Here is a 24,801-nt window from a genome sequence, read left to right on the forward strand (position 1 = left end):
TATTTTTGTCTATATGCATGAGACGTATATTTATGAGAACTGGAAATGAAATTCTTGTGGTCTATTAAAATGATGGAAATAAATGATTATGATAAACTAATGAACTCACCAACCTTTTGGTTGACACTTTAAAGCATGTTTATTCTCAGGTGTTAAAGAAATCTTCCGCTGTGCATTTGCTCATTTTAAAGATATTACTTGGAGTCTTTCATAGCATATTTCGAAGAACGTTGCATTCGAGTCATTGAGTTCATCAAAGATTATTATTAAATCAATTTATAGTTGGATAGTGGATATTATGAAATGGTATGCATGCCTGTCAATTTTCGATGTAAAGAAAGATTGTCTTTTAAAAACGAATGCAATGTTTGTATAATGTATCATATAGAGGTCAAATACCTCGCAATGTAATCAACTATTGTGAATCGTTTATAATGTATATGAACGGGTCCTTTCATTATCGAAATTGTGATGGTTCCAGTGAAGTAGCTTTATATATAATGTGTTCGTTTGATTACAAAGTAAAACAAATATAATAATAATCTATTACTTTCGTTTTGCACTACAAGAAAAATGCTCATTTGTGACGATCTTTTAGTGACGACTCAATATTTGGTCACAAATAATGCTATTTAGTTACCATTAAAAAAGTAGTCACTAAATTTTGGTCACTAAACGATATTAGTGACCTAACAAATGGTCACTATAGTGACCAATTTTGGTATTTTGGTCTCTAAAAATATTTTGTGACGGATCTATAGTGACGAGAAGTAACCAATCTATTTTGGTCGCTAACTTGATTTAGTGACCATTTTAGTGTTATCAGTGACCAATAGCCTTCGTCACTAAAGCTCATTTTTCTTGTAGTGTTGTTTGTAGTACTAATAGATACTCCGTATTAGATATTAGATATTAATGTCGTTTTGTTTGTATGGACGCCATCTGATGTAATGTTATCAATTTCGTTATGAGGGATCTTTGCTAGTAATGATCGAATTTAGGCTTATGATGAAAGCTAGCGTTTCTTTTTCATAAGAGGATGATGAAAAAGCTAGCGTTTCTTTTTCATAGTAAAAGTGAATTTTGATTAGAAGAAAGTGAACCCCTATTTTTGACAAAACCTCCCGTACCTTTTTATTGATACGAAACCGATTGAGTTGGGGAGTAATTTTAGGTTTTTTTCCTCTCTGGATGTCTTGAATGAGTTTAGTGTTCAACAACCCTTAATATTGGTCTTCTAACGCTTATCTTTTATGAGCATGATGATTATTTAAGTCTTTTAATTGAGAGTTTAATCTTTATGAGGTCGTAAACATGAGTCATCAATTTGTGTGGTTTTGATCTATTTTAACTTTTAGAATAAATGGCTAGGATTTAGTTTTTAAAATTTTGATGACTCAGTTATGTGTTTCTTTTAATATAGAGAACTAGTCAAAGACCCGCGACTTCGCGGGTTTTATTTAAGAATTTTTTTAAAGATAAGAAAATTCCTAAGGAATGTTTGATGATTCTGAGTTTAATAATGAAAGAAGCTGAAAATGAAGTAAGTTCAAAGTATGCTCACATAAATACATAATGTAGTTGTAACACAAAATGTAAATCATAACCATTGGTTTATAATAGTTTAAGACCATTGGTTTATAATAGTTTAAGACCCGCAACTTCTAGAACTTATGCATGAAAATTATTAAAATGAAGTTATACATTCATTGAACTATATGTTTACTATATTTAAAACTTTAGATATCCAGATTAACCCCATGGGGGGTTTTCTCCCGGATCCATTCAGGATTCAAACCCGGTCCGCCTGTCCTTCGGGATGGTTAAAGGGTCGGGTTCCTGTAATGCGATTCGGGTTTCATCCCGAACGCGTGTGTGTGTGCAAATGATGAGTGTCGTTGAAATAAATGTTACACTGATGCAAGCTTGACGTTCAAAAAAAAAAACAATAGGTTTTTTCTAACACAATCCTTTTCACATGAGGACTATAACATCTTCACATTAGTACATATTCAAAATCATTATATTTTGATAATTTTTAATTATAATTATGCACATATTTTGCGATGTCACACACAAATACGAAAGATTGAGATATACCACTTTTGAGCAACATACTAAGTCATTTGAGCAACATCCATTGGAACAACCATAACACTTTTTAGGATTGGAGTCACTAACTATATACGTTACAAAACTTATAAATAAGAATAAAGCATTTGATATCTGATATTTACCTTGTTCATGATTTACTCGAGTCACTAATGCCATCACAAGATCATCTTAGGCCTGCCAAAAGTAGGAGATATTATGAACATAAGTTTTCCACCTATCGAACTATGGCAGTCCACACATATGGTTAGAAATGTGAATGATACTTGCATTTTTGAAAATTATGGTACTTGCGTGTTTCCTAATTTCTCAGCCTAGGTCTGCATCATGTTCTGTTCATACATTTACTTTTACTATTGAAGCATGTTTTACTTACTCATTTCTCATTAACATGGGTTAGTAAATAAATATATATAATAAAGTAAGATTTTAAATAAAGGAAGTAATCAAAACTAAGATTAATAAATAAAGCAGTTGAAACTATATAATACCATGGTGTTGGATCTCTAAAAGATATGGCAGTGGTCTGTTTAAATAATAAACCAATTTAAAATATATAAATACAATAACGAATTATGTGCAACACAATAATTAGTTGAACTTACATGAAAGGCTAGTAACTTTTAAGTGGGACGTTCCTCCAATGAATTCTACACGATAAAGATACAACATTATCTTAGAAGCAATACTAAATATTTAAGAACATAAATACAATGATAATCATGAGCCCATCCAATTTGGACTATAATGTCAGTTTACAGTAAAAACACAGATTTCGATCTTATAGCTAAATTTCATTCCCTTGAGCAACAAATTAAAGACGAACAACGAAGGGTTTTGTGAGTACTTGTTTTATTCACTTTTCAATACTAAAACCCAAATAAAAAACATAGTCAGATTGATATTCTAGCAATACGGACCCACTCGTATGTGTATACTAATTTAGAGAGACGAAGACAATAATAACAATTATAATACATTGTTCATATGATGAAAACATACAAAAGACAAACCAAACAAAATCTCTACAACGTCCATAATTTTTTCATGCACTGAATAAAAAAGTAAAATAAAATACTCAAGAAATTTATAATGTTACCTTCTCGAATAAAAAGATCTCAAAAAAGCCTTTTCAAGTATGAATAATCTGGCTTGTCATCAAAGGGCAAAGAACGACAATAATGAAAATACGATATGAATTATGTAGGATAAAACTTGCACATCACCTGCACAAGTTTTATATAAATGATGATGATTCATTAGAAAATCATGTAGTTAAATTTAATAAAGAAACACTTAAATATGTTTTTTTCTTGATGATACCTCTATAGGAGCGAGCATCTTCTTTTCACCTTTTTATCGTATTTATGCTTCTTAGTGCCTGCTTTCAGTCCTTGCCAAATATATAAAAACAGAGTTAATATTTGAAGTTAAATGATTTTGATGTTGAACATATAATTATAAATGATGATTAAAATATTATGAAAAATTTGTCTCAAAAAATAACATCAGCACATAACCAAGTGACTCAAGATCGTCTCTCCTGCTTTGCTCTACAACTGATAACAAAAAAAAGCATAATGATTAATCAATCGCAACACTAAATGAAAATGATATTTCCATTAGACAATAAGGATGATGTTCACAAATAGTACTATGTTATCGATTAATCCAAAAATAAGAACATTACGAATACTTCAAGCTCGTGGATACCCCTGGGTGAATATCATCTTGCAATTAATCAAGCATCCAAGCCTACAATGTTAACAAAATCAGTTAAGGTAACTAATCAACAACAACATGATTATATTGAATTATATGAATATTTATTTTTAAGTCTAAATCATACTCCGTAATACATAGTAAATCTACAAAATTACTCACATCCAAAATCTGAAAACGTAAATCATAGATATATAATGTAGAAGAATCAAATTAAACAAAATACCTTGCAATCTTTTTGCCCCCGATTCGTTCTGAAACACTAATCAAAGATATCGGCACTCGATTGTTTACCCGATAAATCCCAACTGAAACCACCTTATCAATCGCGGGGAAAGATTAATCGAATTATAATGATATGTATCATTGCGGGATAGATTAATCAATTTTGGTATAACATAATGTGAAAAGAATGGATTCGAAGATGTGATTAGTCAACTTTCGTTTATTTGTAAGGTTTAGATTTAATCCTAAAATGCATTGGATTAACTGTTCAAATTAAAAGGATGACTAAATCAAATTGCATTTATGTTCACGCGAGTCTTTCCACAATTATTTTAAGTCAATAACAATAAATTAATTACATTCCGAGTTATCAGTTAATTTGAATTTAAATGTTCCATATTAAAATCCACAATTTTAGCTTCTCAAATGGATAGTTGAAATTTTTTTAAAAACACGTCTTTATTGGATTTTAATGAAAATTTTGTAAAATGTGGTTATTTTATGGGTAAAAATGTAATTCTAACTTTTTATGAAATTCGTATTATGTAATAATTTTTTGAGGATTTGATCCAAGGGCTCTAAATGTGAATTTATGTTAAATTGATGGCTAAGATTTAATATTTGAAAACAATATTACCTATTTAAGCTCCTGCTTTAATAAGTAGAGAGATAGAGAATAGATAATAGAGATAGAGAATGAGAATATAGAATATAGAGATAGAGATTTAGATTTTTGAACTAAATGATGACTATAATAGATTATTGTAACTTTGTAAGTTAACAACTTAACATTGTACAGCATCTTTAAGCATTGCTAGCTCTTTTAGTCACACGAGTAAAAATTTTGGGCTTTCTTAAAGTTTAAATTTTTAAATGGACTTAAAATTGTTATTGTCGCGACCCAAAAATACTATCAAGTCCATTAAGTAATATGGATCATAGGAATGGCTTGATTTGTTACCCACTATCAATTTTGAAGTTTTTATTCCACTTTGTAACATTAGATATCCACATTATTTAAAACTCTGTATAATTCCTTTATATGGGTTTAAATCTAAAACAATTAAACGGATAAGGTTTTGTTGGTTTAGGTTAGGCGAGAAAAGAGTATTTTTAATCGGATATATGCGATCTAACCAAATTATCTTATGATCGTTTTCGACCAATTTCCCTAACCACTACAAGATATACGGCTAGCACGGGTTTAAATCTAATCCCTCAATTAACTATAGGTATTAGATTAATCAAAATAAGAGCGGGGAATCGAATCTGCGCCTCATGAGGGCATGGATGTCAAACATTGTGAGTGCAATTGGATGTTTGATCACAACAAAAAAAAAAAAAAAAAAAAAAAAAACTCATCGAACTTCAACCCAATTACAATTATTACACCATAAAACCACATAACAGAGGAAGTAGAAACAATCAATAGAAAGAAGTCTTGGAAAACAGTTTGGTGTGATGATGGTAATTTAAGAAAGTTAAGGGGCTAATTGGTACCATTTGCATTCTATGTATTATCAGTGAAGTTGTATCCACAGTTAGGACAATTATAAAACATGGTCTGACCTTCATCAGCAGATCTTGTCTGCACAAATAAACACAAACACATAATTAATCATTAATCAAAGTTATGAATACATGATAGTATTATAACAAAATGTATTCATAATTTGTACTGCACAAGTATATCACATATAAAAAAAAATACGAAAAAAAAAAAAGGAGTTAAAAGTACCTGCTGTGTGTGATAGTATACTCCCTTGTTAGAGCATTTTGGACATCTTACATTATAATCCTGTTAATAAAAAAGCAATCCAGATAATAACAGTTAAATTAAATAATTTCGGTATTTCATGAAACTTGGACCTAAGTAATGCGAAAGTATATATACCATTGATCTTGAACTTTCTCCAGAAACCTCGATTGATGACAATCCTAATTCTCTTCTAATTTGCTGCAATGAAGAGACAATCCAAATTAATGAGATGCAACTTCAAAATCAACATAAAAAAGTGGATATACAAATTTTCATTAGAGAGTAAAAAATTCGGTTAAACAATTTGAAAAAGATTTTTTTAAGGGAAGCAAAGTATGTAAATACCTCTTCGCTTACAGTGTATTTAATTTCCTTCCCAGAAATCTCTGAAATAGCTTATTGTTAGGAACTATTGGATATATAATATAATTCGGTAATCACAAAGATGATATAAAAATTAGAACTCAAATGTACTCTACGGTAAGGATATATACAATATCTAAAGAAATCATGGAGCTGTTTAATGATAAAATTTGTTAAACTCAACTTCAGCCTACTAAGTTGTCTGGCAAACAAGGTTTAAAGATAAGTGCCACTTTGCTAACTTCAGATTATTCCATTTTAAATGATAATGATCATTCTGTTGATTTAGCGATCCATCAAAAGATTACAATGTATCAAATACTAACCCTAAAAAGATTGTTGTTAGTCGTAACATTTTTTTACAAAAAACAAAGATGTCGGAGAGAGGCAAAAAAGCAGAAAAAATCAGACTTTTCAGATGAGAGGATGTACAACCAAAAGAAAATGAACAACAAATTATTCCAGCAACTAGAAACGTAATGGGAACATATATACAGATTAAAAAACGCTATTATTATTTATAAAAAATAAAATTAAAAATGATCATAATGTCTATACGAGCATACCTTAGTTATTATCACTTATTGGTACTAGCATTAGCATGCTCTTAATCACTTCATTTTTTTTAACGGCAATTTTGACATCGAATACTCTCATTTGTCACTCACTCACACGTTCGGGCGGAAACCCGAACCGCTAACCAGGGGACATCGAACCAGAATCCATACGGGCATGTGGTCGAGCCTTTATCCCATCGAGCGGGCCGGTAAAACCTCCCTATAGGGTCAATATATACCACCACTATTAGTGTTCAATTGGTTTTAACAAATCACGGGCATGGGATCGAACCCATGACCTCTCCCTATCCCATGACTCAAGGACATGGGGTGAACCGTTGGGCTATGCCCGCAAGTTCTCTTAATCACTTCATTATACAAAAGAGAGTAGATAAGCTAAAAAGTTGTGGTTCATTAGTTACTTCATCTTCATGTGTGCTTCAGTTAGATGATTTGAAGATAATATAGGAACTGAAAATTAGCTAAAAGTAGGTATTACTTTGTATTTTTGTTTTATAGGCATTGCCAATAATACTTTTTTGATCCGACACGTAATTGACTGTTGAACAACAAGACACGTATTTCCGAAGTTATATTTGCTAGGACATAATAGGTTAAGCTTTTCACCAAGTGCAGTATATATGGCATGGTGCCATTTTTTTAGTCTATTAAAATAACTAAGGTGAAGCCTTCTAACAAGTTCTATTCAGTAAGAGGACTCAGATCGACTTTAAATGCCAAGCCTCAATTTGGTTTGCATATTGTTACATATTCGCATGGTTGCAAACACAGCGGTTTGGTGACTAGGCGTTGGGGCGGCAAAACCTCAATATGATGTTTGAAACAAACAATTTTCTTTCTTTCTTTTATGCATAAACCAACTTTCGACAATTATTATAATTTCATAACAATTTTCAAGCATTTTCTCAAAAGAAAAAAAAAAAATCGATCACTCTTTCGCTTCAAAATGTTTTCTTTTCTTTTGCATCATATTCATTATAATTCCTAACACATGAATAAGGCTAGTCACAATGATCCAAGATGTTATTATCTACTAAATTTCATATTTTTAGTACTCCCTGCTTAAAAAGGTGTGTTTCTTCCCCTAAAATTAAGCTAAAAACAATCAATTACCCAACCATTTGATTTAATACTTATTTCTTTTAAAAAATTTAAGAAACATATTTGAAAACTGTAATTAAAAAGTTACTTAGTAATTAGGGATGAATAAAGATTAAACCTTTGATCTTCTTTTTGAATTTGCAAAGTGGGCATTGAACATATTTTCTGGCATCAAAAGGAAGCATGGTTCCACAAACCTCACAGAACATGAAATCACTTTGATGTATGCTGTCTATCTGAGTACTCATTCTTATTTCTGACTTAATATCCTGTTCATGAATGGATGGATATGTTTAGATTAAAATATTTGAATACGTAAACAGGTAAGAAAAAAAGATGAACAACCCTTGAATACCTGACGACGGTGACGGTGACGGTGACGGTGAAGACGACGGCGGCAGCGGCGCCGTAGAAGAAGATATAGAGTGTGATGAACAAACTAAGTGAGACGTGAAAAGACAAATAAACACAAAAAAACCCTTACCCCCGCCCTGTTTTGTTTTTTAGATGTCAAAATTAAATTTAAATTTTGCATATAAAAAAACGTTTCTAGCAAGAAGCTATTAGATAACAAAAATTAAAAAAAAATACTCCTAAGATAGAAGTCATAAATTTCAATTAAGAACTAAATGAACCGAGCCAACTAAAGCCTACAATTTAATAATATCAACAATTTAATAATGTCATTTTAAAAATGTCAAAAAAATTCAAAGTAATGTGACAACAACCGCATTGCTCCAATCCTTGATGCTAACCGAAGCTTGTATACCTTCGATCCAACTAGTGAAGTCTTCCCAATAGGTAAACACCGAAATGTTGAAATAGATCCAAATATGAATATTACGTCACGCTTCAAATGTAACACCCGCGTTTTGGGCCTAGATGAAATGACCATTGTACCCTGGGGAATGGCGTAATTAGTGATTTTTATAATTATATGTTTATAATTATTTGGTTGTTTAGTTGAGACCAGTTTGTGACAAGGGTCACAGAATAGGTTCGTTTGTTTAATTTGGACTCCGTTAGGGCGGTCAAATTAAGTACGAAAGATATCAGATAACTGGTAAATACCCGTGTGTTATGGGGTATGGTTTTATAACCCAATATAAATAGCTTGAATCTGGATTATTCCATCATTTTCCCCAAATTAGAAATATTACTCCCGTACCTAACTCCTTCACTCTTGAAATCCTAATTGATCTAAACTTGAAATTGGATTAAGAGACTTTAGAGACTGATTTCTAGCATCATTGTGAGCATCATCTCAGGTTTGTCTTGTTGAATCCATGCTTTGATTGTTAGAAATTGAGTTTTTGTGTTCTTGAATAAAAAGGGTGAATATGAGCTTGAATCTTCATGAAATATGTTTATTATGCTTAATTGATGTTAGGAATAGGTTGTATATATGTTTAGTAACTTTCTTGTACTTAAAATTTGGTCAAAAACATTTAGAAATCGAGTTTTTGGGGAAAAAATCACAAAATCAGCGAAATTGGTTCGAAACCCAGTTGCTACAGTACCCGAGTTGCTACAGTGCCCCGAGTTACTACAGTACCGAGTTGCTACAGTATCACTATTTGATACAGTATCACTATTTGCTACAGTGACACTATTTGCTACAATGTTGAGTTGCTACAGTACCCGAGTTGCTACAGTGTGACTATTTGCTACAGTACCTTTTATGAAATTGAAACGGGCGTAACTTTCAAAACGTAACTCCGTTTTTTATGAATAAACTATCGTTAGAATCGTAATAAAGAATACTTTTCAATGGTGAACTTTTAAGAAACTAGATCAAATTGTTTTTAGGTCAGAAAAAGAGTTTTAGTGTGTATGTCGTGTTTTGCACGCACCTGTATGCCATTATTGAATGGAGTCATGATGTAGACTCATAAAATTATGAATATATGGTGTTATGACCTAGTTTATAGTATGATTTGATTATACTATTGATTGAGATATGTATATTGACTTCGTTGTGTTGTTCTCAGGTGATAAGAACAAGGAAGAAGCTCAGAAGTAAGATAACTGAGCTGTAGCTGGTAATCGGTGAGTGGGATTATCTCCGGGTGTAGTATAGAGTAGCAAGTTGTGCTACTATGTTATACTGTTATAGTTGCTATGCTTAGTAGATATGTTGTAATAATGATCATCGTAGAGTTGCCATGCTAGTCGTAGGAACAGTTGTTCGTAGTGATAGTTGCTTAACAGTTGTGTGCACAAGTTGTAGTTGCCTGTTGAAACCTATTGTTGTTAGGTTCAGCTCAGAAAGGTCAACCTTGTTGTGGTTGGGTCCAGTTGCCTACTGTTTGTGAGTATAGTACTGAATGACGCATCACCTGCGTGTGGATTTACTATACTGGAGATTCAGTAGAAAGGACTTTCGGTAGACGCTAGACTGATCAGCTAGTGGTCGTGTGCTCGTACAAGCCGCCGAGTCTCTAGTTGGAGCATAGTTGCTAGTTGATTGTTGCTAGTTGATAGTTGCTAGTTATTAGTTGTCAGTTGCCTGTTCTGGATTGTTATAGTTGCTGTAGTTGTACAAGTTGGTACTGTATGCTAGATCTGTTAGATGATTCCATTCACTTAGCCTCGTGCTAACCCCCCTCACCTCCTCCCTTGCAGGTTTTCGATCTTAGTGCTGGTAGGGACGGGAGTTGGGTTGACGATATGTTTGACAAGACGAACTCTGATGTCTTAACTTTTATAAATATGTAACTAGTTGTTTAACGTAACACCGGTGGTTTGTAATAAGTAACTAGCTAATGATTTGTGATAATCATGTTCGTAATTAACTAAGGGTATTTATGTGAATTAAGACTTCCGCTGTGATTTAAAAAAAAAATCAGGGTGTTACAACTTGGTATCAGAGCATAGGTTTGGCCGCATGTACATTGTGTTGAATGTCATGTTCCCAAACCTTGTGTTGTGTCAAACATATATAAGGGAACGGGTTAAGTGAATGTAGGGATTACATGTGTTAGTTGATAGGTACTAACCTGTTTTCCACTAAGAGTTTGTGTGAGATATTGTGGTAGTGCAGATATGGCAGATAATACAGGAAACGCAACTGGTCTGTCAGCCCCCAGAACATTCAGAGCCCCAGATGAAGACGGATATGTGTCAGAAGAGGATCCGCAAGAACAAATTTTAGATTTGCAAAGTAAGTTAAAGGAAGCACGTGATCGAATAAGGGAATTAGAACAACGTCAGGTAACCGTGAATCCAAGTGGTAGTGTACCGAATCAGACGATTAGTGGGTATCCGGTGCAGTCAAATAATTATCAGCAAATTGGAAGTGCTTTCCAACAACAGCAATGGTTACCACCTCAATATCAGTTTCCTCAACAGTATCAGATGTCACCTCAGTTTAATCAACAGTTCCCAAATCAGATGTGGGGTCCGTATCAGACGCCGATGTTTCAACAACCAAAGAAATGTACCTTCAAACAGTTTCTGAATTGTAATCCACCAGAGTACTCAGGAAGTTCTAACCCAACGGTAACACTTAACTGGTTAAGAGAGATAGAAAAGGTTTTTGAGGCATGTCAGTGTGAACCAGAATTGCAGGTTATTTATGCTAGTTGTATGCTGAAGAATAGGGCAATGGTTTGGTGGGATACGGTTATTTCTAGTATACCAAAAGAGCAAGTGAACATGATTACTTGGGAACAATTTTATAGTAAAGTTTGTGAGCAGTATTGTTCGTCTTATGACCTCAATCGAATTAAGACGGAATTTCTGGCGATGAAAATGATACCTCAGATGACGATAGATGAGGTGATTGAGCAGTATATGGATAAATTAAGGTTTGTGCAACAGTGGGTTCCAGATGAACAGTTCAGAATTCAGCACTTTATTAACATAATTTTACCAGAGTACAAAACAATGGTTAGGATGGCGACGACGTTATCGCAAGCGTTTGTTATGGCCAAGATGGTAGAGGATGATGTCAGAGCAGCAAGGAATAGAATAGTAGGTTATGAGATGTCACGACAAGATCAGGTGATGAGTCATTCGGACTCTAGGTCAAAGAAGTCTGTTAAGTTGAAACATAAGAGTGGGTCAGAACAGAGTGGGTCAGTATCAAGTCAGAATTCTTGGTGTTATAGTTGCAGATCATCTCATAGTGGTCCTTGTTCGAATTCAACCAAAAGATGTTTGAGATGTGGTATTGTGGGACACGAGATTCGGATGTGTTCGTTCCAAGAGGGTGTATGTTGGAGATGTCATCAAGTGGGGCATAGGTCAGCTTAGTGTCCGTATGTAAGAGGATCGAGTTCTTGGGCGGGGCCAGGAGCGCAGTCGGGATCAGTAGGTGGATCTTCTGGTTCTCCAGTTGGGCAGAAAAGAAAGAATCCACCTACGGAAATAGCAAGAGCTTATCAGATGGTTGCAGATGCAGATGTTGAATATGATGTGAATACAGGTATGCTTCAAAATCCTCGTATTGTTTAGTTATATGCATGTATATGATTGGGTGTATATATATGTGTGGTAGATTAGTAGATCTTGATAGTAGTGTAAGATTTATTTTGTTGCATTATGTTGTTTATGTTCTGTTTGCGACCCTTCTGTGCCATGTGGGGTAAGGGTGACCCTTAGGTTGACTTTTTGGGATTGAGAACCGTGACTTGGATAGAGATGCGTTGAGTATGTTTGTGTAGTGGACTTTTGGATGTCATGAAGTTGTTGGATAGTGGCATGAGTATGATTGTTATGACGGTATTTCCTAAGCTTGTTGGATGTATGATCTGGTTGATAGATTATATTTAGATGATTGATAGACAAGGTTTGAGTAACTATGATTGGACAAATGTTGTGATTGATTAGTCATAAAGTAGTTAAATTAATTACCGATGCTTATTGAGGAAATTGATTAGACATAAGTTAGTGAATGATACAAGTAGAATTTTTCCGTTACGAGCAACTCAGAATGAAGGTATGATTTAGGATAATATGCTTGTGTCTGGCCAACAGAAGTATATTGTGATAAATCATACGGAATTTCTGGGAAGCTGAAGGAAAATTAGGCGGCCTGTGCTATATTGGATTGTGATGTGACTGGATATGAGACGAATAACCTGTGAAGTTCTGTTGACTTACGAGACAATTTCGTGGACCTAGGTATAGATTTTAGCATGATGACTAATTCTATTGCCTAAGCTTTGGATAATTGGGAAAAGTGGACTGTATAAAGAGTTGAATTGGATGACAGATCTTGAAATTTATGATACGTAATGGCGAAGAAACACGAATTTGACTCTAATTATTTGACTTGATAGTGTAATTTGTGGGCTTAAGTAGATTAACGGACGTTGATCGATGAAGATTGTGACAAGTTATTTGGTATCGGGAGTGTATTGACGTCAGGAATCTCATTTCCTATGCAATTGTGGTGGATATTGTCGATATCGGGGATAAGATCGATAAAGTTAACCGTGTGTTTTGGCGGTGCGAGTAACAATTTTTGGGTTTGTTGACCATAGTTGACCCGATTCCGAGGACGGAATCTCTTTTAAGGAGGGTAGATTTGTAACACCCGCGTTTTGGGCCTAGATGAAATGACCATTGTACCCTGGGGAATGGCGTAATTAGTGATTTTTATAATTATATGTTTATAATTATTTGGTTGTTTAGTTGAGACCAGTTTGTGACAAGGGTCACAGAATAGGTTCGTTTGTTTAATTTGGACTCCGTTAGGGCAGTCAAATTAAGTACGAAAGATATCAGATAACTGGTAAAGACCCGTGTGTTATGGGGTATGGTTTTATAACCCAATATAAATAGCTTGAATCTGGATTATTCCATCATTTTCCCCAAATTAGAAATATTACTCCCGTACCTAATGAAATGTCCCGTTCTTATTGATTAAAAACGTTCCATATTAATTGATTTCGTTGCGAGGTTTTGACCTCTATATGAGACGTTTTTCAAAGACTGCATTCATTTTAAAAAAAACCATAACCTTTATTTCATCAATAAAGGTTTAAAAAGCTTTACGTAGATTATCAAATAATGATAATCTAAAATATCCTGTTTACATACGACCATTACATAATGGTTTACAATACAAATATGTTACAACAAAATAAGTTTCTTGAATGCAGTTTTTACACAATATCATACAAGCATGGACTCCAAATCTCGTCCTTATTTAAGTATGCGACAGCGGAAGCTCTTAATAATCACCTGAGAATAAACATGCTTAAAACGTCAACAAAAATGTTGGTGAGTTATAGGTTTAACCTATATATATCAAATCATAATAATAGACCACAAGATTTCATATTTCAATACACATCCCATACATAGAGATAAAAATCATTCATATGGTGAACACCTGGTAACCGACATTAACAAGATGCATATATAAGAATATCCCCATCATTCAGGGACACCCTTCGGATATGATATAAATTTCGAAGTACTAAAGCATCCGGTACTTTGGATGGGGTTTGTTAGGCCCAATAGATCTATCTTTAGGATTCGCGTCAATTAGGGTGTCTGTTCCCTAATTCTTAGATTACCAGACTTAATAAAAAGGGGCATATTCGATTTCGATAATTCAACCATAGAATGTAGTTTCACGTACTTGTGTCTATTTTGTAAATCATTTATAAAACCTGCATGTATTCTTATCCCAAAAATATTAGATTTTAAAAGTGGGACGATAACTCACTTTCACAGATTTTTACTTCGTCGGGAAGTAAGACTTGGCCACTGGTTGATTCACGAACCTATAACAATATATACATATATATCAAAGTATGTTCAAAATATATTTACAACACTTTTAATATATTTTGATGTTTTAAGTTTATTAAGTCAGCGGTCCTCGTTAGTAACCTACAACTAGTTGTCCACAGTTAGATGTAGAGAAATAAATCGATAAATATTATCTTGAATCAATCCACAGTCAGCTGTCCTCGTTAGTAACCTACAACTAGTTGTTGATGAAACTGAACGAGGATGTAATTGTAAGCATTTTTGTTAAGTAGAAGTATTTTGATAAGTGTATTGAAGTCTTTCAAAAGTGTATAAATAAATATTAAAACACTACATGTATATACATTTTAACTGAGTCGTTAAGTCATCGTTAGTCGTTACATGTAAGTGTTGTTTTGAAACCTTTAGGTTAACGATCTTGTTAAATGTTGTTAACCCAATGTTTATAATATCAAATGAGATTTTAAATTATTATATTATCATGTATGAATATCTCTTAATATGATATATATACATTAAATGTCTTTACAACGATAATCGTTACATATATGTCTCGTTTAAAAATCATTAAGTTAGTAGTCTTGTTTTTACATATGTAGTTCATTGTTAATATACTTAATGATATGTTTACTTATCATAGTATCATGTTAACTATATATATATATATATATCCATATATATGTCATCATATAGTTTTTACAAGTTTTAACGTTCGTGAATCACCGGTCAACTTGGGTGGTCAATTGTCTATATGAAACATATTTCAATTAATCAAGTCTTAACAAGTTTGATTGCTTAACATGTTGGAAACATTTAATCATATAAATATCAATCTTAATTAATATATATAAACATGGAAAAGTTCGGGTCACTGCAGTACCTACCCGTTAAATAAATTTCGTCCCGAAATTTTAAGCTGTTGAAGGTGTTGACGAATCTTCTGGAAATAGATGCGGGTATTTCTTCTTCATCTGATCTTCACGCTCCCAGGTGAACTCGGGTCCTCTACGAGCATTCCATCGAACCTTAACAATTGGTATCTTGTTTTGCTTAAGTCTTTTAACCTCACGATCCATTATTTCAACGGGTTCTTCGATGAATTGAAGTTTTTCGTTGATTTGGATTTCATCTAATGGAATAGTGAGATCTTCTTTAGCAAAACATTTCTTCAAATTCGAGACGTGGAAAGTGTTATGTACAGCTGCGAGTTGTTGAGGTAACTCAAGTCGGTAAGCTACTGGTCTGACACGATCAATAATCTTGAATGGTCCAATATACCTTGGATTTAATTTCCCTCGTTTACCAAATCGAACAACGCCTTTCCAAGGTGCAAATTTAAGCATGACCATCTCTCCAATTTCAAATTCTATATCTTTTCTTTTAATGTCAGCGTAGCTCTTTTGTCGACTTTGGGCGGTTTTCAACCGTTGTTGAATTTGGATGATCTTCTCGGCAGTTTCTTGTATAATCTCCGGACCCGTAATCTGTCTATCCCCCACTTCACTCCAACAAATCGGAGACCTACACTTTCTACCATAAAGTGCTTCAAACGGCGCCATCTCAATGCTTGAATGGTCGCTGTTGTTGTAGGAAAATTCTGCTAACGGTAGATGTCGATCCCAACTGTTTCCGAAATCAATAACACATGCTCGTAGCATGTCTTCAAGCGTTTGTATCGTCCTTTCGCTCTTCCCATCAGTTTGTGGATGATAGGCAGTACTCATGTCTAGACGAGTTCCTAATGCTTGCTGTAATGTCTGCCAGAATCTTGAAATAAATCTGCCATCCCTATCAGAGATAATAGAGATTAGTATTCCATGTCTGGAGACGACTTCCTTCAAATACAGTCGTGCTAACTTCTCCATCTTGTCATCTTCTCTTATTGGCAGGAAGTGTGCTGATTTGGTGAGACGATCAACTATTACCCAAATAGTATCAAAACCACTTGCAGTCCTTGGCAATTTAGTGATGAAATCCATGGTAATGTTTTCCCATTTGCATTCTGGGATTTTGGGTTGTTGAAGTAGACCTGATGGTTTCTGATGCTCAGCTTTGACCTTAGAACACGTCAAACATTCTCCTACGTATTTAGCAACATCGGCTTTCATACCCGGCCACCAAAAATGTTTCTTGAGATCCTTGTACATCTTTCCCGTTCCAGGATGTATTGAGTATCTGGTTTTATGAGCATCTCTAAGTACCATTTCTCTCATATCTCCAAATTTTGGTACCCAAATCCTTTCATCCCTATACCGGGTTCCGTCTTCCCGAATATTAAGATGCTTCTCCGATCCTTTGGGTATTTCATCCTTTAAATTTCCCTCTTTTAAAAATCCTTGTTGCGCTTCCTTTATTTGAGTAGTAAGGTTATTATGAATCATTATATTCATAGATTTTACTCGAATGGGTTCTCTGTCCTTCCTGCTCAAGGCATCGGCTACCACATTTGCCTTCCCCGGGTGGTAACGAATCTCAAAGTCGTAATCATTCAATAATTCAATCCACCTACGCTGCCTCATATTCAGTTGTTTCTGATTAAATATGTGTTGAAGACTTTTGTGGTCGGTATATATAATACTTTTGACCCCATATAAGTAGTGCCTCCAAGTCTTTAATGCAAAAACAACCGCGCCTAATTCCAAATCATGCGTCGTATAATTTTGTTCGTGAATCTTCAATTGTCTAGACGCATAAGCAATCACCTTCGTTCGTTGCATTAATACACAACCGAGACCTTGCTTTGATGCGTCACAATAAATCACAAAATCATCATTCCCTTCAGGCAATGACAATATAGGTGCCGTAGTTAGCTTTTTCTTCAATAACTGAAACGCTTTCTCTTGTTCATCATTCCATTCAAATTTCTTCCCTTTATGCGTTAATGCAGTCAAGGATTTTGCTATTCTGGAAAAGTCTTGGATGAACCTTCTGTAGTAACCAGCTAGTCCTAAAAACTGGCGTATGTGTTTCGGAGTTTTCGGGGTTTCCCCTTTTCAACAGTTTCTATCTTTGCCGGATCCACCTTAATACCTTCTTTGTTCACTATGTGACCAAGGAATTGAACTTCTTCCAACCAAAATGCACACTTTGAAAACTTAGCGTACAATTCTTCCTTCCTCAATACTTCTAACACCTTTCTCAAATGTTCACCGTGTTCTTGGTCATTCTTTGAGTAAATAAGTATGTCATCAATGAAAACAATGACAAACTTGTCAAGGTATGGTCCACACACTCGGTTCATAAGGTCCATGAACACAGCTGGTGCATTAGTTAAACCAAACGGCATGACCATAAACTCATAATGACCGTAACGTGTTCTGCAAGCAGTCTTTGGAATATCATCTTCTTTCACCCGCATTTGATGATACCCGGAACGTAAGTCAATCTTTGAATAAACAGACGAGCCTTGTAGTTGATCAAATAAGTCATCGATTCTCGGTAGTGGGTAGCGGTTCTTGATGGTAAGTTTGTTCAACTCTCGGTAGTCGATACACAACCTGAATGTACCATCTTTCTTCTTGACAAACAAAACAGGAGCTCCCCACGGTGATGTGCTTGGTCGAATGAAACCACGCTCTAAAAGTTCTTGTAATTGGCTTTGCAGTTCTTTCATCTCACTGGGTGCGAGTCTGTAAGGAGCACGAGCTATTGGTGCAGCTCCTGGTACAAGATCTATTTGAAATTCAACGGATTGATGTGGGGGTAATCCCGGTAATTCTTTCGGAAATACATCAGGAAATTCTTTTGCAATGGGAACATCATTGATGCTCTTTTCTTCAGTTTGTACTTTCTCGACGTGTGCTAGAACAGCATAGCAACCTTTTCTTATTAGTTTTTGTGCCTTCAAATTACTAATAAGATGTAGCTTCGTGTTGCCCTTTTCTCCGTACACCATTAAGGGTTTTCCTTTTTCTCGTATAATGCGAATTGCATTTTTGTAACAAACGATCTCTGCTTTCACTTATTTCAACCAGTCCATACCGATTATCACATCAAAACTCCCTAACTCTACTGGTATCAAATCAATCTTAAATGTTTCGCTAACCTGTTTAATTTCTCGATTCCGACATATATTATCTGCTGAAATTAATTTACCATTTGCTAATTCGAGTAAAAATTTACTATCCAAAGGCGTCAATGGACAACTTAATTTAGCACAAAAATCTCTACTCATATAGCTTCTATCCGCACCCGAATCAAATAAAACGTAAGCAGATTTATTGTCAATAAGAAACGTACCCGTAACAAGCTCCGGGTCTTCCTGTGCCTCTGCCGCATTAATATTGAAAACTCTTCCACGGCCTTGTCCATTCGTGTTCTCCTGGTTCGGGCAATTTCTAATGATGTGGCCCAGTTTTCCACATTTATAACAAACTACATTGGCATAACTTGCTCCGACACTACTTGCTCCGCCATTACTCGTTCCGACACCATTTGTTCCTTTCGTTCTATTAACCCCTGGTCCGTAGACCTCACACTTCGCTGCGCTATGACCATTTCTTTTACACTTGTTGCAAAATTTGGTGCAGAACCCCGAGTGATACTTTTCACACCTTTGGCATAGCTGCTTCTGATTGTTGTTGTTGTTGCGGTTATTATTGTTGTTGGGATGATTGTTGTAGTTGCTGTTGTTGTTGTTGTTGTTGTTGTTGTTGTTGTTGTTGGGCCGTTTGTTGTAGTTGCGATTGATGTTGCGATTGCTGGAATAATTGTTGCGATTATTGTTGTAATTGCTGTTGTTGTTGTATTGGTGATTCTTATCACCGTTTTCCTCCCACTTTCTTTTGACTTGCTTCACATTGGTCTCTTCAGCAGTCTGTTCTTTAATTCTTTCTTCAATCTGGTTCACTAGTTTGTGAGCCATTCTACATGCCTGTTGTATGGAGGCGGGCTCATGTGAACTTATATCTTCTTGGATTCTTTCCGGTAATCCTTTCACAAACGCGTCGATCTTCTCTTCCTCATCTTCGAACGCTCTCGAACACAATAGGCACAATTCTGTGAATCGTCTTTCGTACGTGGTAATATCAAATCCTTGGGTTCGTAACCCTCTAAGTTCTGTCTTGAGCTTATTGACCTCGGTTCTGGGATGGTATTTCTCGTTCATCAAGTGATTGAATGCTAACCACGGTAGTGCGTACGCATCGTCTTGTCCCACTTGCTCTAGATAGGTATTTCACCATGTTAACGCAGAACCTGTGAAGGTATGCGTAGCGTACTTCACTTTGTCCTCTTCAGTACACTTACTTATGGTAAACACCGATTCGACCTTCTCGGTCCACCGTTTTAATCCGATCGGTCCTTCGGTTCCATCAAATTCCAAAGGTTTGCAGGCAGTGAATTCTTTGTAGGTGCATCCTACACGATTTCCTGTACTGCTAGATCCAAGGTTATTGTTGGTATGTAGCGCAGCCTGTACTGCGGCTATGTTTGAAGCTAGAAAAGTACGGAATTCCTCTTCATTCATATTCACGGTGTGTCGAGTAGTCGGTGCCATTTCCTTCAAAATAGTCAAATGGAACAAGTTAATCATACAGAATATTAAGAGTAGTTAATAGTATTTCATAGTATAATATGAACTCATTTATAAAAGCTTTTTCTTCATATTAGCGTTTTATAAGTTTAAATTCGGGTAGTACCTACCCGTTAAGTTCATACTTAGTAGCTAATATACAATTCAACTACTACAATTCTATATGAAAAACTGATTATAATAATATTTCGCGTTCAAACTTTTACACAATATTTTACAAACTTACAATACCGCTTATTTTACATATAGCATGAAATATAGCACACAATAAATTTGATACAAGATGGTTGTGAAGATAATTCTAGCTAGTACACAAGTCGTTCAGCAAAGGCAATAAAGACACGTAATTCATACGTCCAGAAACAAGTCATGCATTCTGGTTTTACTAGGATTACTTCCCATCCTTGGTCTTGTGGAACATAACCGTTATGGCCGTTGATAAGACAGCGTGTTGTAACGTCGTCAAAGGGACGAGGGTTACGTAATGTCCAACAGTCCCGTAACAATCTAAAAACCTCATTTCTTACCCCAATTACCGACTCCGTCACTTGTGGGAACGTTTTGTTTAATAGTTGTAGCCCAATGTTCTTGTTCTCAGTTTGGTGAGAAGTGAACATTACTAATCCGTAAGCATAACATGCTTCTTTATGTTGCATGTTAGCCGCTTTTTCTAAATCACGAAGTCCAATATTCGGATATATTGAGTCAAAATAATTTCTTAACCCATTGCGTAAAATAGCATTTGGGTTTCCCGCAATATATGCGTCAAAGTAAACACATCGTAACTTATGGATTTCCCAATGTGATATCCCCCATCTTTCGAACGAAAGCCTTTTATAAACCAAAGAATTCTTGGAACGTTCTTCGAATGTCTTACAAACTGATCTCGCCTTAAATAGTTGTGCCAAAGAATTCTGACCGACTCTAGACAAGATTTCATCAATCATGTCTCCGGGTAGGTCTCTTAAAATATTGGGTTGTCTATCCATTTTGTGTTTTTATACTGTAAAATAGACAAGAGTTAGATTCATAAAAAAAAAATACTTATTAATACAAGCAATTTTTACATATATCATAAAGCATAAGCACACTATATTACATATATTACACCACACGAATACAACTATCTTATTCCGACTCGCTTGTTTCTTCTTCTTCGGTTTTGGTTCGTTTTGCCAAGTTTCTAGGGATATATGATGTTCCCTTAATACGAGCCGTAATTTTCCACATTGGTTTAGAAAAACCTGGTGGTTTAGAGGTTCCCGGGTCATTGTTACAACTTAAGGACTTCGGGGGTTGACGATACATATAAAGTTCATCGGGGTTGGAATTAGATTTCTCTATTTTTATGCCCTTTCCCTTATTATTTTCTTTTGCCTTTTTAAATTCAGTTAGGGTAATTTCTATAACATCATCGGAATTCTCGTCGGAATCCGATTCATCGAAGAATTGGTAATCCTCCCAATATTTTGCTTCCTTGGCGGAAACACCATTGACCATAATTAACCTTGGTCGGTTGGTTGAGGATTTTCTTTTACTTAACCGTTTTATTATTTCCCCCACCGGTTCTATTTCTTCATCTGGTTCCAATTCTTCTTCCGGTTCCGACTCTTCTTCCGGTTCCTCTTCGGGAACTTGTGAATCAGTCCACGAATCATTCCAATTTACATTTGACTCTTCATTATTATTAGGTGAGTCAATGGGACTTGTTCTAGAGGTAGACATCTATCACATAATATCAAACGCGTTAAGAGATTAATATATCACATAATATTCACATGTTAAAAATATATAGTTTCCAACAAAATTTGTTAAGCAATCATTTTTCAAGTAAACACGGTCGAAGTCCAGACTCACTAATGCATCCTAACAAACTCGATAAGACACACTAATGCAAAATTCTGGTTCTCTAAGACCAACGCTCGGATACCAACTGAAATGTCCCATTCTTATTGATTAAAAACGTTCCATATTAATTGATTTCGTTGCGAGGTTTTGACCTCTATATGAGACGTTTTTCAAAGACTGCATTCATTTTAAAAAAAACCATAACCTTTATTTCATCAATAAAGGTTTAAAAAGCTTTACGTAGATTATCAAATAATGATAATCTAAAATATCATGTTTACACACGACCATTACATAATGGTTTACAATACAAATATGTTACATCGAAATCAGTTTCTTGAATGCAGTTTTTACACAATATCATACAAACATGGACTCCAAATCTTGTCCTTATTTTAGTATGCAACAGCGGAAGCTCTTAATATTCACCTGAGAATAAACATGCTTTAAACGTCAACAAAAATGTTGGTGAGTTATAGGTTTAACCTATATATATCAAATCGTAACAATAGACCACAAGATTTCATATTTCAATACACATCCCATACATAGAGATAAAAATCATTCATATGGTGAACACCTGGTAACCGACATTAACAAGATGCATATATAAGAATATCCCCATCATTCCGGGACACCCTTCGGATATGATATAAATTTTGAAGTACTAAAGCATCCGGTACTTTGGATGGGGTTTGTTAGGCCCAATAGATCTATCTTTAGGATTCGCGTCAATTAGGGTGTCTGTTCCCTAATTCTTAGATTACCAGACTTAATAAAAAGGGGCATATTCGATTTCGATAATTCAACCATAGAATGTAGTTTCACGTACTTGTGTCTATTTTGTAAATCATTTATAAAACCTGCATGTATTCTCATCCCAAAAATATTAGATTTTAAAAGTGGGACTATAACTCACTTTCACAGATTTTTACTTCGTCGGGAAGTAAGACTTGGCCACTGGTTGATTCACAAACCTATAACAATATATACATATATATCAAAGTATGTTCAAAATATATTTACAACACTTTTAATATATTTTGATGTTTTAAGTTTATTAAGTCAGCTGTCCTCGTTAGTAACCTACAACTAGTTGTCCACAGTTAGATGTAGAGAAATAAATCGATAAATATTATCTTGAATCAATCCACGACCCAGTGTATACGTATCTCAGTATTGATCACAACTCAAACTATATATATTTTGGAATCAACCTCAACCCTGTATAGCTAACTCCAACATTCACATATAGAGTGTCTATGGTTGTTCCGAAATATATATAGATGTGTCGACATGATAGGTCGAAACATTGTATACGTGTCTATGGTATCTCAAGATTACATAATATACAATACAAGTTGATTAAGTTATGGTTGGAATAGATTTGTTACCAATTTTCACGTAGCTAAAATGAGAAAAATTATCCAATCTTGTTTTACCCATAACTTCTTCATTTTAAATCCATTTTGAGTGAATCAAATTGCTATGGTTTCATATTGAACTCTATTTTATGAATCTAAACATAAAAAGTATAGGTTTATAGTCGGAAAAATAAGTTACAAGTCATTTTTGTAAAGGTAGTCATTTCAGTCGAAAGAACGACGTCTAGATGACCATTTTAGAAAACATACTTCCACTTTGAGTTTAACCATAATTTTTGGATATAGTTTCATGTTCATAATAAAAATCATTTTCTCAGAATAACAACTTTTAAATCAAAGTTTATCATAGTTTTTAATTAACTAACCCAAAACAGCCCGCGGTGTTACTACGACGGCGTAAATCCGGTTTTACGGTGTTTTTCGTGTCTCCAGGTTTTAAATCATTAAGTTAGCATATTATATAGATATAGAACATGTGTTTAGTTGATTTTAAAAGTCAAGTTAGAAGGATTAACTTTTGTTTGCGAACAAGTTTAGAATTAACTAAACTATGTTCTAGTGATTACAAGTTTAAACCTTCGAATAAGATAGCTTTATATGTATGAATCGAATGATGTTATGAACATCATTAATACCTTAATTTCCTTGGATAAACCTACTGGAAAAGAGAAAAATGGATCTAGCTTCAACGGATCCTTGGATGGCTCGAAGTTCTTGAAGCAGAATCATGACACGAAAACAAGTTCAAGTAAGATCATCACTTGAAATAAGATTGTTATAGTTATAGAAATTGAACCAAAGTTTGAATATGATTATTACCTTGTATTAGAATGATAACCTACTCTAAGAAACAAAGATTTCTTGAGGTTGGATGATCACCTTACAAGATTGGAAGTGAGCTAGCAAACTTGAAAGTATTCTTGATTTTATGTAACTAGAACTTGTAGAATATATGAAGAACACTTAGAACTTGAAGATAGAACTTGAGAGAGATCAATTAGATGAAGAAAATTGAAGAATGAAAGTGTTTGTAGGTGTGTTTGGTCGTTGGTGTATGGATTAGATATAAAGGATATGTAATTTTGTTTTCATGTAAATAAGTCATGAATGATTACCCATATTTTTGTAATTTTATGAGATATTTCATGCTAGTTGCCAAATGATGGTTCCCACATGTGTTAGGTGACTCACATGGTCTGCTAAAAGCTGATCATTGGAGTGTATATACCAATAGTACATACATCTAAAAGCTGTGTATTGTACGAGTACGAATACGGGTGCATACGAGTAGAATTGTTGATGAAACTGAACGAGGATGTAATTGTAAGCATTTTTGTTAAGTAGAAGTATTTTGATAAGTGTATTGAAGTCTTTCAAAAGTGTATAAATACATATTAAAACACTACATGTATATACATTTTAACTGAGTCGTTAAGTCATCGTTAG

General features: G+C 34.5%; 1 protein-coding gene across 2 annotated transcripts; it reads right to left on the reverse strand.

Annotated features, from left to right (window-relative positions):
- Positions 1-5,417: 5,417 nt before the first annotated feature.
- LOC139855560 (uncharacterized) lies at positions 5,418-8,350 on the reverse strand. Of its 2 annotated transcripts, none has more exons than XM_071844797.1 (6): positions 8,216-8,350; positions 7,979-8,129; positions 6,164-6,204; positions 5,954-6,016; positions 5,798-5,857; positions 5,418-5,647 (listed from the first exon to the last, which is right to left on the reverse strand). In XM_071844797.1, the coding sequence occupies exons 2-6, from the start codon at positions 8,106-8,108 to the stop codon at positions 5,570-5,572; spliced, it is 372 nt and encodes a 123-aa protein (XP_071700898.1). In that variant the 5' UTR covers positions 8,109-8,129; positions 8,216-8,350; the 3' UTR covers positions 5,418-5,569. The 2 variants fall into 2 exon arrangements, with proteins under 2 accessions (XP_071700898.1, XP_071700900.1); XM_071844799.1 differs by having other exon boundaries at positions 6,164-6,194; positions 7,978-8,129.
- Between the last annotated feature and the right edge of the window lie 16,451 nt (positions 8,351-24,801).

Source organism: Rutidosis leptorrhynchoides, chromosome 6, assembly GCF_046630445.1.
Source record: "Rutidosis leptorrhynchoides isolate AG116_Rl617_1_P2 chromosome 6, CSIRO_AGI_Rlap_v1, whole genome shotgun sequence".
Lineage (NCBI taxonomy): Eukaryota > Viridiplantae > Streptophyta > Magnoliopsida > Asterales > Asteraceae > Rutidosis > Rutidosis leptorrhynchoides.